This window comes from Vanessa cardui, chromosome 11 (assembly GCF_905220365.1).
Source record: "Vanessa cardui chromosome 11, ilVanCard2.1, whole genome shotgun sequence".
Classification (NCBI taxonomy): Eukaryota; Metazoa; Arthropoda; class Insecta; order Lepidoptera; family Nymphalidae; genus Vanessa; species Vanessa cardui.
In genome coordinates this window covers 12,382,214-12,400,240 of record NC_061133.1, presented here as the reverse complement: position 1 = coordinate 12,400,240, position 18,027 = coordinate 12,382,214, and the positions used below count along the sequence as shown (strand labels likewise).

General features: G+C 36.3%; 1 protein-coding gene across 5 annotated transcripts in view; it reads right to left on the bottom strand.

Moving 5' to 3' along the window:
• The window catches only part of LOC124533407 (E3 ubiquitin-protein ligase HECW2), a 106,406-nt gene that overhangs the window by 50,492 nt on the left and 37,887 nt on the right, over positions 1–18,027 (bottom strand). For 4 of the 5 annotated variants that reach the window (XM_047108639.1, XM_047108640.1, XM_047108641.1 and 1 more), the window contains 8 exons: positions 13,549–13,650; positions 11,373–13,466; positions 11,152–11,296; positions 10,209–10,398; positions 9,181–9,366; positions 8,408–8,533; positions 7,386–7,478; positions 5,889–6,049 (listed from right to left, as the gene is read on the bottom strand). In XM_047108639.1, coding sequence (XP_046964595.1) covers positions 5,889–6,049; positions 7,386–7,478; positions 8,408–8,533; positions 9,181–9,366; positions 10,209–10,398; positions 11,152–11,296; positions 11,373–13,466; positions 13,549–13,650 — 3,097 coding nt within the window. The remainder of the gene's footprint in view (positions 1–5,888; positions 6,050–7,385; positions 7,479–8,407; positions 8,534–9,180; positions 9,367–10,208; positions 10,399–11,151; positions 11,297–11,372; positions 13,467–13,548; positions 13,651–18,027) is intronic. The other variant, XM_047108642.1, reaches the window with a different exon arrangement.

Sequence of the window (18,027 nt, the reverse complement as noted above, 5' to 3'; positions counted from 1 at the left end):
CGAACTTAGTTAAAATTTTCGACCTTTAACATTTGAATTGATGCTTTATACATTCTAAAATAATATAAAACTACGAACTCTTCAAAAACAGCTATATTAAATAAGGGCAGAACTAAACGAGCAACTTTAAATTTGGAAAAAAATGCCTAAATGATTTACATAATGACTAATGATTTAGTTGTTATATAGAGTATTACAAGTAATTTATTATTTATTAGTCTCCTACATAAATAGATGCAAAGTCGTTTCTGCAGTCATTACACGTCGTAAATGCGTTTTATGTATCGACATTTAATGTTAATGGCGTTAAAGTTACATAAATATCATACTATATAAAAAATAAAGTTGGAATTCCATTTGTCAAATTCATTTATTTATAAATAAGCTTCAACACTGTTTATCTGTAAATATGTGAGTTGGTAGTATAAACTCATCTCTAATTCTACTGCTAAGGGTTATGGTACTGGCAAGTAGGCCACTTTATGGTAAGTGATCACCACTGTTCATATTAATAAATACGAGGTTTTGTCATTTGTCATTGTAATACTGGGTTTCAAGCTTCGAAACAGAATACAAGGAATTATTGCAGTATTACATATGATCAATGGGTGGTAGTTACCCAGACGGACTTGTAGGCCCTATCACCAAGTAAACCTAGAGTAATAAGAGAAGGGGTGTTCTATAACAAGAAACTCGAGTACGAAATTTCAGAATGTGATATGTGACATTTACTATAACAATCATAAAATATACCCTGTCGGTACAAATAAAAGCCAAAACGAAAAATAAATAATCATAATATAGTTTAGTAACATAACAATTAATAACATTAAATGCTTACATATATACAAATATCAACTAAAACTAGATACTGTATAAATCTTGACCGCGTGCAATGGTGGCAAGAATGCTAGCAGCATTTCCCCGTTGAATCGCAATTCCGATCCTCTGGGCAAAAAACGAACCAGCCCTCCTGTCACCAGTGGAGGCAATGAGGCGATACTTTTGATGAAGCTTTTTGCACCACTACTCCCAGGGCCAAAAATGAATAGGATACAAGTAAAAACATGACAATACTGTTAGTCAGTTGTCAATATAACACGACATGACATACGAAGTGAATTCTTACAGAATCACAAGGGACATAACATCTTGGTTCCCGGGTTGGTAGCGCAACACTCCGTAAGGGATGCTTAATATTTTTGCGCTACCGGTCTATTAGGCAAATGCCAATTTCTAGAATACAATATTTGCATTGTAATTGTATTATATTGTTAATTATTATTACAACATTAACTACATATGTATATATCCGTTGTTTTATAACTTGGTGTTGTTAAGTGCAATTATGACAATTATTTTGTTATAAAACACATTGATTGCTTTATCACGGTCAATAGAGAACCTAGAACCATATATGCAAACTATACGTAAGTTTCATTTTGTATATTAATAACAAGAACAAGACTTTCATCGGGTAATATGTTGTTATTTGTGAAAATGTTAATGTGAAAAACGCTTTTGAAATACTAGCTACATGTCCCGGCTTTAAGCACATGCCTTTATACAACTTTTAGATTGACGAACAAACATAAAAAAAGTATTTTTCTGCAAGGAAAGACGAAATTATTACGTCTACGTCTAATATTTACATCTATTGTAATAAAAATGTATTATATTTATAAACCGTCGTTAAAATCCGTTGCGTAATTTATAAAATTGAAACGTAGAGACGATGGGAAGCGACTTTGTTTTATACTATGTAGAGAATAGGTTGCTGACATAATTACACTATATCACATAGAATAATTAAATACTACACGTAAATGAGTAGTAAGGGAAAGTGTGTGTGTGTGTCATGTAAATCTCAGTACTGGGCTATGGTTAAGAGCTGACACGCAATTCAACATGCTGCTTCTAATGCAAGACTAGAGTATAACCCGTGCCTCGTTGATCATGTATTTATGTGGCAGATTTACTTCCGGTACATGCATGTGTCCCCGTAAAGTTTTCCTTCAAAACCGAATACGTGGTTAAACACAAATCAAGATCATGTGCAACCTTATCCAAGTAAATAAATACACAGTAAATTTCGTTAAAAGAGTAACTAAATTACTCTGTTCTTAATCAAGTAAATATAACATAATCACAGCGTTTGCGTTGTCATCTGTATTTCAAGTATAACCATTGTATCAATAGTAAACGATCTAAAGACGCTTCATAAGAATAGCATTAAACCTGTAATTTACAAAACACAAAAACTAATGACAAAAACAAGTAACAATGCAACTAAACAAGACGAGCGTTTAAATTAATTTTCTATAATTAAACACGACTGGATTGTGCCGTTCATTATTCTTATAGTGATGGGAAAATTTTTTAGTTATACGTTTCTGTATCTGCTGATATTTCATTCTTAATATGGGCCAATGCAAAACGCGACGTGGCCTATGAATACTGACGTTAAATATTTATACAAATAAAGCTTGCAAGCGTTTTGATTTGGTTTTGTATGACATTTTTGAAACGTACGTATGTAATGGCATACCAAGATGTTAATTAGATATCTAAGAAAGTCTTATCACTATCACTTTTCCACCTGTAGATCAGCTCGATCTTATGTGGTCATTTACAAATAAATTACAAACGTTTTCCTGATTTTTAATTTGTTAATGAATGGCTTTATTTGTTATGATAAATATGTCTTATTTACTTTTGCTTTATTCAGAATTTTGAACTGAACGTCAAAATTTTTAGCTTTTAATAAATGTAGTTTCTGATTACAAAAAATTACATTATACTGTTAATTAATTATGCTGACTCCATGTAATACGGTAGCTCGTGGGAATCGCGAAGCAGTTATTAAATTACATCGTACCTGACATTGTTATAATAATCAATTAAAATATTATTTATACAAACTGAGTACGACATTTGCAAGGAAACAACAATTTGAGAAACTAGTAAACAGTTACATATATTATGATAAATTCCGCCCTCGGGTAAGCTCGCGTTTTAAGGGTGATTTAGTCAAGGTGTCAAAAAAATAATCCTAAGTGTTAATAACTATAGTCTATTCTTCGATTCCTTAGCCATACTTCATTCAGATTCGCTGCAGAAATTTAGTAACAAACGAATATATTTATCGAAATATTTATAACATTATTAACATCTTTATCAAGATTATTTACGGTTTTACAAAATGGTGATTCCTTCTACAATAAGGATACTTTAATTTGCTATAAGATAACTATTATTACTTTGTCAGTCTCGTGAATGAGACATTCGCGGATAATGTCGAAATATCGAGCTCCACCGAACATAAATAAAAAACATGGTAAATATCCCGAAATCAATAACTTTAATTATTATTTATATACTATAAAATATTTGAGGTAAGTGTACACTGTGCAACACAAAAAGCTTTCATTTCTCTTGACGATGTATAATCTGTATCAAATGTGTGAGTAGCAGGGCAGGAAATTTTTAGTTCACAAGAGTACTCGCTATAAATCGATTAGACGTTCCGCAATTAGACACGTTCTGAGAGCGAAATTTTAAATAAACAATTAAATAAAATAATCCACATCAAACAACGGAGCAATTAAGAGATCTACAGAACCAAAACGAGTTATTCGCATTAATGCAAACAAAATTAGTAAAATTGGGATGGCGAGACGCATATCATTACCTACTTCGACGATAATTTCATGCTCTGAAAAATTTGTTTGACAACACAATAAAGAACCGTTAATCAAAGTGAACGATTTGGAACGTGTGAACTGTTATGCGTGCGATGTGCGAATAGAATCATCTTCTGTCATATAGTGACGACGTTGCTGGCTCAGTGGGCTTTGGAAATATTTATTAAAACAACAGCCTGTACATTTCCCACTTCTGGGCTAAGACCTCCTCTCACTTTTTTGAGGAGAAGGTTTGGAACATATTCCACCACGCTGTATCAATGCGGGTTGGTAGAATACATATGTGGCAGAATTGCTTTGAAATTAGACACATGCAGGATTCCTCGCGGTGTTTTCCTTCACCGCCGTGCACGAGATGAATAATAAACACAAATTAAGCACATGAATATTAATTGGTGCTTGCCTGGTTTTAAACCCGCAATCGTCGGTTTAGATGCTCGCTTTCTAACCACTGGGCCATCTCGTCTTTATATTTATTATAAGTTATGGTATAAATATTTGTATGTTATAGTTTTTATATCTTTCTCTCTGTCTATTTCTGCACTTACCTATTGTCTACCAAACTTCTATCACCAAAGGTTGTCTTTGAGAGTTCGCTACAAGCAATAAGACCGCCTTTGCGAACCATGTATCTAATATTTTGTGTTGCTCTTATGTGTCTTGTGCAATAACGTATTTTCAATAAAATAAATAAAGATAAGGTATTCATTTAGTGTCTTTAACTTGTGAAGACATAACAAGTATATACGTACTTATTTTACAATGTACAGGCACCTAAACTAGGCCGAGTTTGTATCTTAGACACTCTTCCGATGACGGTATACAAAATGTACGGGTAAAAAATACAATTTTAATACATTGGGATTGCTTATTAAAGCGATCATTTACTTAGAATTTCTCAAGGCGATCTAGGCTAGGAGTCTCTAAAGTCGCTTAAAATTAATTATTCAAACTGTATCTACTTTAAATGTAGCGAGCAGTTTTCAATAAATTTGTATTTCTGACTGATATAGTGCCAGTCAATCTCAGACTATGTATTTATACCCTCATATTATAATCAAGCATATAGGCCAACGGTTTAACGCTCTTCGACGTTAGAAAGTACCAATATCTTAACAACATAATAAATTTAAGTGGTATTATAATTATAATATGATTTTGTGTAATTACTAACGATTTACATTTTTTATCTGTACGTTAAGTATAATAAAATGTTTTAAAGTATTGATAACCATATAAAGTCTGTAGTTAATAAAACGAATATTATTGCTATTAACAGACATAGAAAGGCAACACTAATTAGGCAGTAAATTAGGTCACCGATTAAGTAATTTCATTTTCCTCAAAAGTAAAAGTTGGAATTTTAATAATTATTGGCGTAATTTTTACAAGAAAAACATTTTCCTGCGACCTCCACCTGGATTTATAACCGATTCGATCTCGACCATTAACCGACCGACTAGCTTAAGGGTTTACAATTAAAGAAAATGAGAAAGGATCTGAATATAATGTATCTAATAAACTAAAAAAAAACTAAAACACATGGAAAGAAAATTAAGAAATAAAAAGTAAAAAAATTGTTAAATTAAAATTGTACATTTATATTTTAAGTTTCCTCTGAAAATCGGTGTAACAAAACGGTCGGCGGTGAATATAAAACTTTAGGGGATCTAGTCGATATTCAGCCTTACTTTCGAGGGAATTTCATCCTAAGGGGGGGAAAATCTGTAGGAGTTGTCTTATATTTTCGCGATTACACTTCAGTCAGTCAGTCAGACTTCGTCAGTCTACCCGTGACCACGAACGCTGTAAAGTGCTCGAAACGTCGGGATGTTAAAAATAATTAATATACGCGATTCAAATCCGTTATAACTAGTTTTATTTCAATCTGTAGGAGTTGACGACCTCCGTGGTCGAGTGGTGTGTACACCGGTTTTCATGGGTACGCCACTCTGAGGTCCCGGGTTCGATTCCCGGCCGAGTCGATGTAGATTACCATGAGTTTTCTATGTTGTCTTGGGTCTGGGTGTTTGTGGTACAGTCGTTACTTCTGATTTCCATAACACAAGTGCTTCAGCTACTTACATTGGGATCAGAGTAATGTATGTGATGTTGTCTCATAGTTATAGTTAGTTAGTTAATCTGTAGGAGTTGTCATCACTGAGTGGAGTGGGGTGGACTGACCTGAGCAGGCAGGTTAACTGCACGTCGTTCTGGTAGCGCGCGAGCGCGGGCGCGCCGTCCACGCGCAGCGCGTTGACCTTGTCGCGCAGCGCCGCGCCGCAGCCGCCGCAGCGCTCCTTCAGGATCGACAGGATATTCGGCTGCCGCAGGAACGCTATCACCTGCCGCCCGTACACACTTGTCTTGGGTCTCAGCATTATAACGTAGCATTGTATATGTCATCGTATCATCAGATCAGTAAAGGTACAGGGGACAACACTTCTTAGCTCTCAAAGTCAGCGTCTTGGGTCTCAGCAATATAACGTACCATTGTATATGTCATCGTACCATCAGATCAGTACAGGCAAAGGGGACAACAATTCTTAGCTCCCAAGGTCAGCGGTACATTGACGATGTAAGGTTGATATGAGGCTGTAACATAAGCCCCGATATCAATTGGCAATAGTGACCACATGCCATCGGCCTATCCTTATATTACAATTCCGAAATTAGATGATTCGGTCTCAATAAAGCCAGATCGGCTGAACTGACCTTTATGGTCCAGAAATTATTTAAATTAGAGCTATTTGTCGTTTGAGGCTCACAATTTGGATCTATATTCTATTACAAATATAAAGGCTAATTTAAGGACAAGATTTCAAGACAGAAATATGAAAGTAGCTATAACGATTCCATATATGAATATATGTGGTAACAGCGCCATCTATTATGAAATAACGAAACTAAATGGTTGTTTTATTTTATGGTACATTCTATGTGAATGATGACCTATAAATTCGTTGTTTATTGCTTTGATTAAGTAGTTTAGATTAGCCTATGTCCTTCAAGTTTGATTCGTACTAAATTTCATCAAATCCAGTTCAGTCATTTAGCCATGACCCATGAGCGTAGCAGTTTGTTAGTTACTTTGCGAAGGAAGATATTCTATAGACTTGCTGTAAATAAAATACTACGTTTAATAATTACCTTAAACTAACTCATAATAGGCTATTTGACAATGCGAAAAATAAATTGTGAATTATTATAATCAGTGTATATTATGAGTTTAAAAATGGTTATTTATTAACGAAACTTGAAAATAATACTTAATTTATTCAAAAATCTATATATAAAAATGCATTTTTTCAAACGTTTGTCACGTGATACAAAACGTTCCTGATTGGCCGGGCTTATGATGAAGTCACTTTCTTGTAAACTTTGCTTTTCTACTATGTGTATAGATTAAAATACAGGAAAATGACGTCACCGACCCACTTGCAGCGTCTCATTGTCCAAATAGCGTTTTTGCGCGCTATTTAAATATGGAATTTTTAATATGATATTTTTAGCAAATATGCACTAGAAATAAAAAACTCAACTTTTACTGGGTTCCTTCTACTGAATAATATAAAATGGATTTTATCAAATAGCCTATTCATAGAATTAGTAATAAGTAAAGTAACTAGTTACAAATAAAGATATTTTTGGAAATCTGAGCTGGAATTAATTAATATTTACCTTATCATTATAGGCAACGGGTATTTCTTGCTGTATGTGGTGAGGGAATACGTCCAGTGACGTGATCGGCGGCCGCGGCGGAGGTGTCGGCGCCTGCGAGCCAAACACACAACTAAGCACCACAAATCACCCCCAATATAGACAATATAACACAACATACCTACTAAACAGCCAACTACAAAATAATCCATTTAAAAACATAAAGTATAAAAAGGCATACAAATATTAAATATATTTGCGGATGGCTATACAAAAATGCTATAAAAATCTTTTGACATTTAAGAATCATAAATCAAAATGAAAGAATTAAACAAAAAACGTCCAATAATACTGCAAACATCTATGTTACATAACTAATAGCTTCCAACTATAAATTCGTTCGTGCAAAACATTCGACGTCACAACACTGAGCAGCGTGCAAAACAAAACAAACGTAAACAACATCCATGCTCTGGAAACGTACAGGACGGCTAACGGCTGTCCTGCAATACGTGTACGAAGCAACCTAGTGCTATCGCGGATCATTATGAAACCAAGACGGTTATTTTTATCATTAATAATAACTTGCCTCAATTTTTAAGACAAAATAATAATAAATAATAAATAAATATGAGACAACATCACATACATTACTCTGATCCCAATGTAAGTAGCTAAAGCACTTGTGTTATGGAAAATCAGAAGTAACGACGGTACCACAAACAGCCAGACCCAAGACAACATAGAAAACTCATTAGTTTTACCATTGTAATCTGTAGATTACCATTAGTTTTCTAAATTAATTAATAATTAGTGTAAACCGGTGTACACACCACTCGACCATGGAGGTCATCAAATCATATTGAATTACTCAGAAAAATATTCAAAAGTTAGTAATATTGACGATATATAATTTGATTTCATCTGTTTTCCTCTAATATTTGGGGCCCTAAAAGATGACCTTGAGTGGTATTGAATACGGTCATAAATTCCGGATAGCACAAGATTCCGTGGAACGCAACTACAACCCGCTAAGACCAAACCTGGTCGGGCATTATGGGCCGGCGGCGCGGGGGCAGCAGCGGGGAGAAGGGGCCGGCCTGCGGCGCGCGCGGCAGCCGCGGGTCGATGAAGGTCGTGCGACGCATCACGTGGTCCACAAAGAAACGCTGCGGGCACACGCTACATGGACCATCACCTTCCATGCCGCTCGCATACGAGTCATTGGCAATTCTTTGAAAATCCTATTGCTTACATTTTTACTTATTTTTTTCTTTGTTACAAAGTCGTATCTCATCTTAAAAAGTTATACGTGACGTACCGTACGAGTCATTGGCAATTCTTTGAAAACCTTATTGCTTACAATTTGTTTACTTTTACAAACTCGTATCTCATCTTAAAAAGTTAGTAGCTAATTTTTTTTGGTCACCTAATAATCCTTACTTGAGCTGAATAAACGCGAATACTATCAAAGCTTAGTTTATTAAACTTATTAATATATAACATCCTCCACTCCCATACCGCTCGCATACGAGTCATTGGCAATTCTTTGAAAATCTTATTGCTCACAATTTGTTCATTTTTACAAACTCGCATCTCATCTTAATAAGTTAGTAGCTTATTTTTTTGTGGTCACCTAATAATCCTTACATGAGATAAATAAACGCGAATATTCTTAAAGCTTAGTTTAATAAACTTATTAATATATAACATCCTATGTATAATGTCGATAACCATGACGTAAATAATGTGTATATAATTTAATTTACAATTAAATAACTATTGGAACAAGTAAGTGATGTTCAAGATAGCGTACCTTCCCGTTTCGATCCAGCTTGGAGTCCCAGCCCAGAGGCAGATCCCGTTCAGTCTCGCTGAACATGTTGACGAGCGCCACCAAATCCCGGTTGTGTTGATAACGCTCGAACGATGACGTGTCTCGGCGTATCTTTGATATCATATGCTTGAGCGTCGAATTGCAGTTGTATAGCGACGAAGCTTCCTGGAAATACAAGCATAACAAAATTACTGGTTGCAAACAGAGGTAAACAAAGTTTGGATTTACAATTTTGCCAAGCAAAGTGACAATTATTCTCCCAATCCATAATGAAAACCATAGATAACTCAAGCTCTCGATGAATTATATCACATCAATTTAATGTCAAAGTTTTTTCTTTATCTAAGGGTCTGATTTAGAGGAGAGAAACCAGGGCAACTGCCCGTGGGCTTAACAAACAGGCCCAAGAGAGATTCCGACGAGTTAACAATTTTTATGTAACATGTGTTTATCTGATAGATATTTAGCTGTAGTCAAATTATAATAATATTCCAAATTACAGATGTACTGTAATTAGTCACTAAGCTATTGCTATAAAATGTAAACATATTGACAAATCTGTCTGACAGAAATGAAAACGTTCAAATTAATTTGTATTTTGTACAATAATATTTAGTGCCTCCAACCTCTGGTGCGCCAGGGACTCCAAGACTTTAAATCTTTCGTATTTGACTACCTTTAGACATCAGCTTGTTCCAACAACAACAGCCTGTAAATTCCCACTGCTGGGATAAAGGCCTCCTCTCCCTTTGAGGAGAGGGCTTGGAACATATTCCACCACGCTGTTTTTGGTGTTGGTGGAATACACATGTGGCAGAATTTCTATGAAATTTGTCACATGCAGGTTTACTCACGATGTTTTCCTTCACCGCTGAGCACGAGATGAATTATAAACACAAATTAAGCACGTATATATAGCCGTTAAGATGCACGCGTTCTAACCATTGGGCCATCTCGACTCTCTTGTTCCGATTGAATGTAATTATTTAGAATCCGCGTCGGCTTACCAAGTTCATATGCAAAATGGAGTAGAAGTCCGGCCTGGCGAGGAACTCTGCGGCGGGGTGCGGCGCGTGCGGCGCGTGCGGCGCGTCGGGCGGGCGCGACGTGCCGGCGGCGGGCGGCGGGGACGAGCTGGCGCCGCGCTCCTCCTCGCCCAGCTGCGTGCGCGTCATCGTGCGCCGGATCGATTGGTATCTGAAACGTTTCATGACACCTTAAGTTTAACACCTTAATTCAAGCTTTACCAGAACAACAACAACAGCCTGTTAATTCCCACTGCTGGGCTAAAGGCCTCCTCTCCCTTTGGAGGAGAAGGTTTGGAACATATTCCACCACGCTCTTCCAATTCGGGTTGCTGGAATACACATGTGGCAGAATTTCTATGAAATTTGTCACATGCAGGTTTCCTCACGATGTTTTCCTTCACCGCTGAGCACGAGATGAATTACAAAGACAAATTAAGCACATGAATCAGCGGTGATTGCCTGGGTTTGAACCCGCAATCATCGGTTAAGATGCACGCGTTCTAACCACTGGGCCATCTCGAGCTTTACCAGGATATAGATCTATTCACTCAAGCAGGCGCCCCCCTCCATGTTAAATTGTTTTCGACATGTTTTAGTACAAGTGAGTGAAGCTCATTCGCACAGGATAAATTAGTGTGCATGAGACGACTACTTAGGGAAAGGTCAATTTATTATTTTATTTAAAAAAATATTAAATTAACGTGGACGAGCTGTCTCCAGTGTACAGATCTTTATATTTTAATATATATATACGAAAAACTTCAAAAAACTGTTGGTATAAATCTACCAAAAGCTATAATTCTCTCCCCTCTTTCGTGACACAAACCTATTACGCATTGTCATATATACGACAAAATTTTAATTGTATAAATGACTATTATTTTAAGTAGTCTAGATGCATTTTAAATAGATTTCCATGTACCTTCTATCTAACTGTCTTCTTTGGACTTCCGGAGCGGGCGACCTCGGTGCACAGCCATTTGCTGCAGGACGCTGCCAAGTCGTCGTCCTATTAATATGGTCAATATAGAACACGCGACCATGACTATCCATACGTGCCTCCCAACCTAAACAAAGAAAACGTTATATTAAATATAAGTTACTTATGTCTTTTAAATTAATTCCATGTGCTACAGTACCCACCAGGTGGCAAAGGCTCCTCGCATTCGATTATTCCTCCAATCATATTGGCAGGAAAATCTCCAGTTAAAGCCATTTGTCTCGATGCTCTCTCCGGTATTGAGGGTAATCTTATGCCCGCCATATGCCTTAAGGGCGTCGGTGAAGCAACGGCGTTATCATTGTCGTCACCGTCATCCACTGGTGGCGGTCTTCTAAGTACAACATCGTCGGGTGGTCCGGCGTGAACTATCGTAAAATGATTACTATTCACAAACTCGAGGTTCGGAGATCTTATCTCTGATGTTCTCAATTCATTTGTAAATTCGACCATCTCAAAATTTTCTGAGTTTTGGATCGGAGGAGGATGTAAGTCAGGTGGCGGCATTGGCCTAGGTCTTCGTGCGTGATGTGTTGGTGTTGGCGGACATTGCGGGGATGCTGTTCCAGCTAATGCCGCAACCCGAGTCAATACCCTCGGATGTGGTCTCATAGGACTATCTGGAGTGTCTTTAGAAACATTTACTTTATTTGGTGAATGTTTTGGAGTGCTTTCGCATCCAAGGTTCTTTAATAAATGTCGCGGTAAGCTTGAATGTTTTGGAGTAGAACTGTCACATGAATATTTTCTATTCATTAACAAAGAGCCAACATTTATCTTATTGTTTTCATCTACAGGCGAAGTAGAATGCGACGAATTGCAGGAACTTGGGTCATTAGGACTATTGTTTCCATCTCGTTCCTCAACTTTGCTAGGACCATCAATATGAGAGGAATTTAAAAATGCAGTCATCATAGTCGGTGTAGCTCGACCTGAACTTTGCCTCGTTAGAGGTTTATGGCTCTTCAGAACTGTTATTTCTTTTTCTTCAACTTGATTTCTGTTATCATCTTCAAAGTCCTGATGGTTACTAATATCATTAAGAAAAGTATGTTGAGCTTTCTCCTCAGACTTTGCATGGTTTGGCGTTGAATGGAAACTTTCCGCATCATTCTTATCTTTTCTTGCAAACGTTGTTGTAATGTAATTGTCTGGACCTATATCTTTTATAAACATTATATTATTCTTACTTACGCTTTGCGCACTATCAGGTACATCATTTGTTTTCTTATCTTCGACTAATTTAGTTATTTTCATAGACACTGATTCACATAAACTACCATCTGTCTCAGGAGTCGCTAGAGGAGCAACGTGTGGACATTCTCGTAAAAAGCTAGCAGTTGAAGAAATAGGTGGTGCCTGTGTACCGTTATAAAATTCGCCTGGCTTGAAATCATTGAAATTTCCTTGTAGCGCGGCAGAGTTTGCAATATTATTATCTGTGAAGAATTGTTCGTCAGTATCTATAAGTTCAAAAGTAAAAGCATCCTCAGGCTTTGTCAATTTTTTTGGCTTACGATGCCTTTGTACAATCGGAGGTAAAGCGTGCATTCTTTCTAAAGGTTTATGTGATTGTCTAGGTGGCAGTGGCGGTACTGGAGATTTTTGAGCATCATTTGGCACATTAGCACCCTCGACATCATACACGAATTTCATAATTTTACACGGATTTTGTGGTGACCAAATCTTATAATACTCGGTATCCGGTGATGAGGGAGATTCGAATCCGATATTCATGTTTGTTTTTTTCTTCACTCCATTCAATGCTTGGCCACCGCCAGTATCCACAGGCGGTGGACATTTCTTTTTAACACCTGACGACGTCGGCTTACAATCAACCACGTTTCGAGATTCACTATTTACAGAATGAGATTCATTACTATTACTAACTAGAGATTTGCTATGATCACATTTTGTTTGTTCGAGATTCAAAGTCCCACTAGTTTCTAAAGCGCTAATTGAGCATTTATTGACGTTTTCACTAAGATGTTTGATTTCCTGGCTCGGGCTGACGAGTTCCACTCGTGGTGTACTTTCTGAGTTCATTTCAAAGCTCTCATTGTGGTAAGAGAATGGCGACACTTGGTCACCACTTCTCTTCCTCGAGATGCCCTCTTTAAGTCGCAAGGGCAGCTTTTTGAGATCGACTTTAAAACGAGGTGAGAGTGACGAAGACTCCGCAAGGCATTCGTCTTCTTCGCCATTGTAGTAGCGAAAGCAGAGGAGCTGTTCACAATCTGAAAGTACATACGACGAAAGTTTTAGTAAAGTTAAAATTAGGTAAAAATTCTACAAAAAATATAATGTTTGACGATTTACCTTCGTATGGTTGATTGGGCTCATCAAGCAGCCACATTATATGGCCAGTGTCGCATCCGGTCGCCGGCACGAGCCTGACGATACCGGCGATGCTCGGGATCTCTGTAAGCGGACATAATAAAATATTATCGCATTACCATTTACTATCGATCGTTAATAAACGTCATGATGCAAAACTTACTAGAATTAGTTAGCCGAAGAACTTATAAAATTTATTTTAAAATTATTATTTACTTTAAAACGGGTCAAAGTTTTATTTAAACAAGAACGTGCATGTATGCATAAATTTGTAATAAAAAAAAACTTATTTAACACCGACTAGAAATATCAACAAAAAAACTCGTACAGGTGCAAAGCACTGAGTGCTAAAATAAAAGCAAACAAATGGCCTGCGACTAAGTAATAACGAATGCGCCGGAACGAACCCTTCCATTTTTTATCTAACAAAAATCAATGTGTAGGATGTGCAGTTCGGCGCTGGCGCATCACAAATTATGCGCCAGACGTAATCACCGGATGCGGGAGTCGTCCGCACATTTAATGCGAAATAATCGAAGCCACCGAATTGGCAGTTAATTGGGAAAGCATGGCCATAAATAGCACGAAGACAAATTGATTCTGCAAAAAGACGCTGCACCAAACCAGGCATTACCATATTTTGATTGGACTAAAATATGAGCGGACAGTAAACATCTTCCTGCCGTTGATTAAGTGTTCGACACGATCGTAAATATTGACCGTAGTCGAAATGTTTACATCAAACACTCAACTTTATTTTCGACCGTGTAGCCCGCGTATAGCGTGAAATATTACAACAATATCTGGCACGGAAATGGAAGAGGGAACGGCTCTGTAGATTGGGCTGAACGGGATGGATATATCGCAGAAATCTTTGGTTTGTTTCCGTTCGGAAATAATACAAAAGTAAAATCAACTTTCCGTGATAAATAACAGCCGTTAAGTTTTTTGTTTCCACATATTAGTGAAGAGCCCTAATTTGTAGTTAAGCACACACCGTACGAGAACTGAAAATTATTTAATGGCAGCTATTTCCTCTGTCATTAAGTGGGCTTACTTGTAAACGAGGCTAAAATATTACTCGTAATAAAAAAGCAATATTTTACTTGACACTTATTTGTACAGAATATGATCTATATTGATCAATTTTGATATGAAATGAATTATTAAAAATTTATCACCGTTCGAAAAGTGAAATTAAAATCTAGTATACAGGCGTAGAACAGGAGCAGTTTGTCGACAATGACGATTGTGGTGACGACACGCGTGACACAGAGGGCGTCTATTTCCGTCGATGACGCAACATCCGCACACTTCCGGCCGCAGGATATGGGAGGAGATACAACGACACGACGAGATCAACCGATGTACTTCCGCACAAATTGCAAAATATAGTGATCAAGTCCAAAGAAGAAAACGCGAAAGAAAAAGTAAGTCATTTGACGTACGATCTTCCAATAATCATATTAGGTAGGTATATGTTACAGTCGTTATTTGATTTGAGTGATTTCTTCTATAGTAAATAAATGAGTCATCAGTGAGCTTAAAAATCTAAAATACAACTCAACAATTCACACACTATACTCTCCTTTTAACTCGCTAATGATTATTGATAATCTGTGTTGAGAAAAAATGTATGACTAAACGCCTTTCCGCCTATTTTTCAGAAGAATTAACATCCACTTCGAAAAAATGAACGTCTGACAATATCTAAAGGAAACATATGTTAATCGGAGAACTTCCCCGAAGCAAAGATGAAGAATGTGGTTTAGTTGATTTTCAAATATAGAATACGAAGAATTTTACGTAACCGTGAATATTTTTATAATTTAAAATTCAAAACATTGTTTTGTTTTCATATTAGGTTACAAGATACCAACTAAATTTAATCTGAATATCATTGGTCAGAAGCAGCCAGTGGCGCAATACGCAACCAATGAGCGTTCAGTATTAAATCGTATAAGAGTATCTGATGTTGACCAACGTTTTTAAAACGGATGATATGTTCTTCATACAAAACAAAAGTTTAATAGTATCGTTACCTAATGCTGACTGTTCCAGATTACAATAAACCGTTTGCGCAGCCTTCTATAGCGCCCTGTAATTATGACCGCACCATGACTATCGAACAATGTGTCACGCCACCAGTCATTTGGCGGAAGTACGTAGTTAAAACAAACTACGGTCATTTGGAGCCACACTACTTAGTTCAACGCCCACGATACTACTGTTTTAGCCATGTTTTTGTATTGTCTGATATCTTTTTAAGTGGGCCCCATGATGACAGTGAGGCTGACTTCAATCACCTTGTAATCTTTAACAAGATTATAAAATATTATGTTTTATATTATGATTTCAAAAGCAACAAAAGAATTACAAGCTCATTAACACTGCATTTTTATATTAAATAATACGATTTAAAATACTTAAAAATTAAGAGACAAAATGTTCCCAAAATGTACTTTTAATAATAATAGGAAACCCTCTGCATAAGTAATAAGTTAATAAAAAACAGATTGTGTCGTAAATAACAATCAAATCTTGAACCACAAACTTAACTTACATTTGAACTTTATTATAAATCAAGGGAAACCATGCGGGTGGGTTAAAAAGAGTTGACGCTGGACAAGTTATCGTAAATCGATTATCAGAGAGCGGGGCGACACACATTTAGAAAATATTTAAAATTTATTGTCATCCACGCCAGACATCTGCCACGTAAAGACAAGAAAGTCACGTTCCTATCCACAAACCGCAGTATTCTAAGCACTTAAGTATATCCGTCTCAAAATAACATTTGGACGACAGGAAACGCGAGTTTAAAGGGGTCGAGCCGATGACAGACCCCCATTAGCGATGTGACGATTTGACAGCTTCACGAGGTTGTAAGAGAATGTTGACGTGTGACTGAATATCTTTACTGAGTTTCACACGATTAGAGAACAGTATCCCCGTAACAGCCACCCCTCCAATCAATAGTGATGAAGGATGAGCAACAGAAACTACAGCTTATCGCTACTATCGTAACGTTAATTTATCAGCCCTATATAAAAACATTTTCAACTTAGAAAAAATCAACAGGGCACTAGAATAAAAGAGTGGTAAGTAAGAAATAAATTATTTCTAAGTATAACAGAAAACCTTAACGACAATTGTAAAGAGCATATATGCCAAGAAGTCTGTCGTTGTATAATTTATTTAAACAATGAACCAATACATTCATTGATTTCACACAAAATTTGATTACCAAATCTGTCTACCGAGTGCAGACGCTTTTTAAAATTCCTGTCCATTCATTCCCAGACATTAGGGACCGGTTAATTTTACGAGTATGGACCACTTAAAATTCCACGGTGCGAACACAAATCGTACCGGAAATTTGAAATTCGACAACAAAGCTATACGCATTTGCACCTTTGCGTAAGCTATAAATATATGTTGTACAAGGAGATACCTACAAACTTGTGTTTACCTAATTTACGTAAAATGTTTTAAATCGAAACCTTATTACATTAAATATGGTTTCTAAATGTTACGTAAACGCTGTCAAATTATTGAAAAATTTGAAAGCAATACACATGATTATTTTGGTATTTTTTTACATTTACCTATTATTTGTTGTATGTATGATATTCTAATGTCACATATTTTTAAACAGAATTATTACCTTAACATTTAGATACAACCTTTTATGGGCGGATATCGAATCATATTGACATTTCGGTATAAGGCACATCATGTAATGCAAAACATATTTCAAGTCAGTCACCTATTCATAATTAATCTATGCTAATATTATAAAGGTGAAGAGTTCAATTGAAGAAACAGTTAATAATACTATTCTCTTGATTCTTTCTCGAGTTCGAATTGAAGCAATATTTTTTCGTTTGATAGCCCGTTTATTGAAAAAAGTGTATAGACATATAACATCACATTACATTGATAAAAGCGAGTCAATAAAAACTGCATCAATACTAACAGCAGCATGCTTTAAAATAGCATAACAACAATCGCTTAGCTACTGACATTACGCCAAACAGGTGTTATACGTGAATGTTAACCAGACATTATATTTCGTAAAACTAACGTAATTAGATCATAAATTATTTCTATTTTATAACATTACATTATCAATTATTTAGTAAAGCAATTATTCGCTTTAACGAGATTATTTCTATCATTAAGGACACTTGTCCTTACTACGCCTTATGCTTATTCATAAATGTTTTGTACAATTGCATAGCAATCTACACGCTCGTTATCCGATAGGACGGGTTTCCTAACATAGACATCGAAGGAGTCAGGAGTCACCCGTTATCACCTTGTTTAGCTTATCCTGATATGGCACGTCAATAACTCTGCCTATTATGTAAAAGAGAAATCTTAAATGACTTCATTCGAAGCAATATAATGTCGTAATGCTTATAACAATCGTATAAATAATATTATATCTATTGAAGG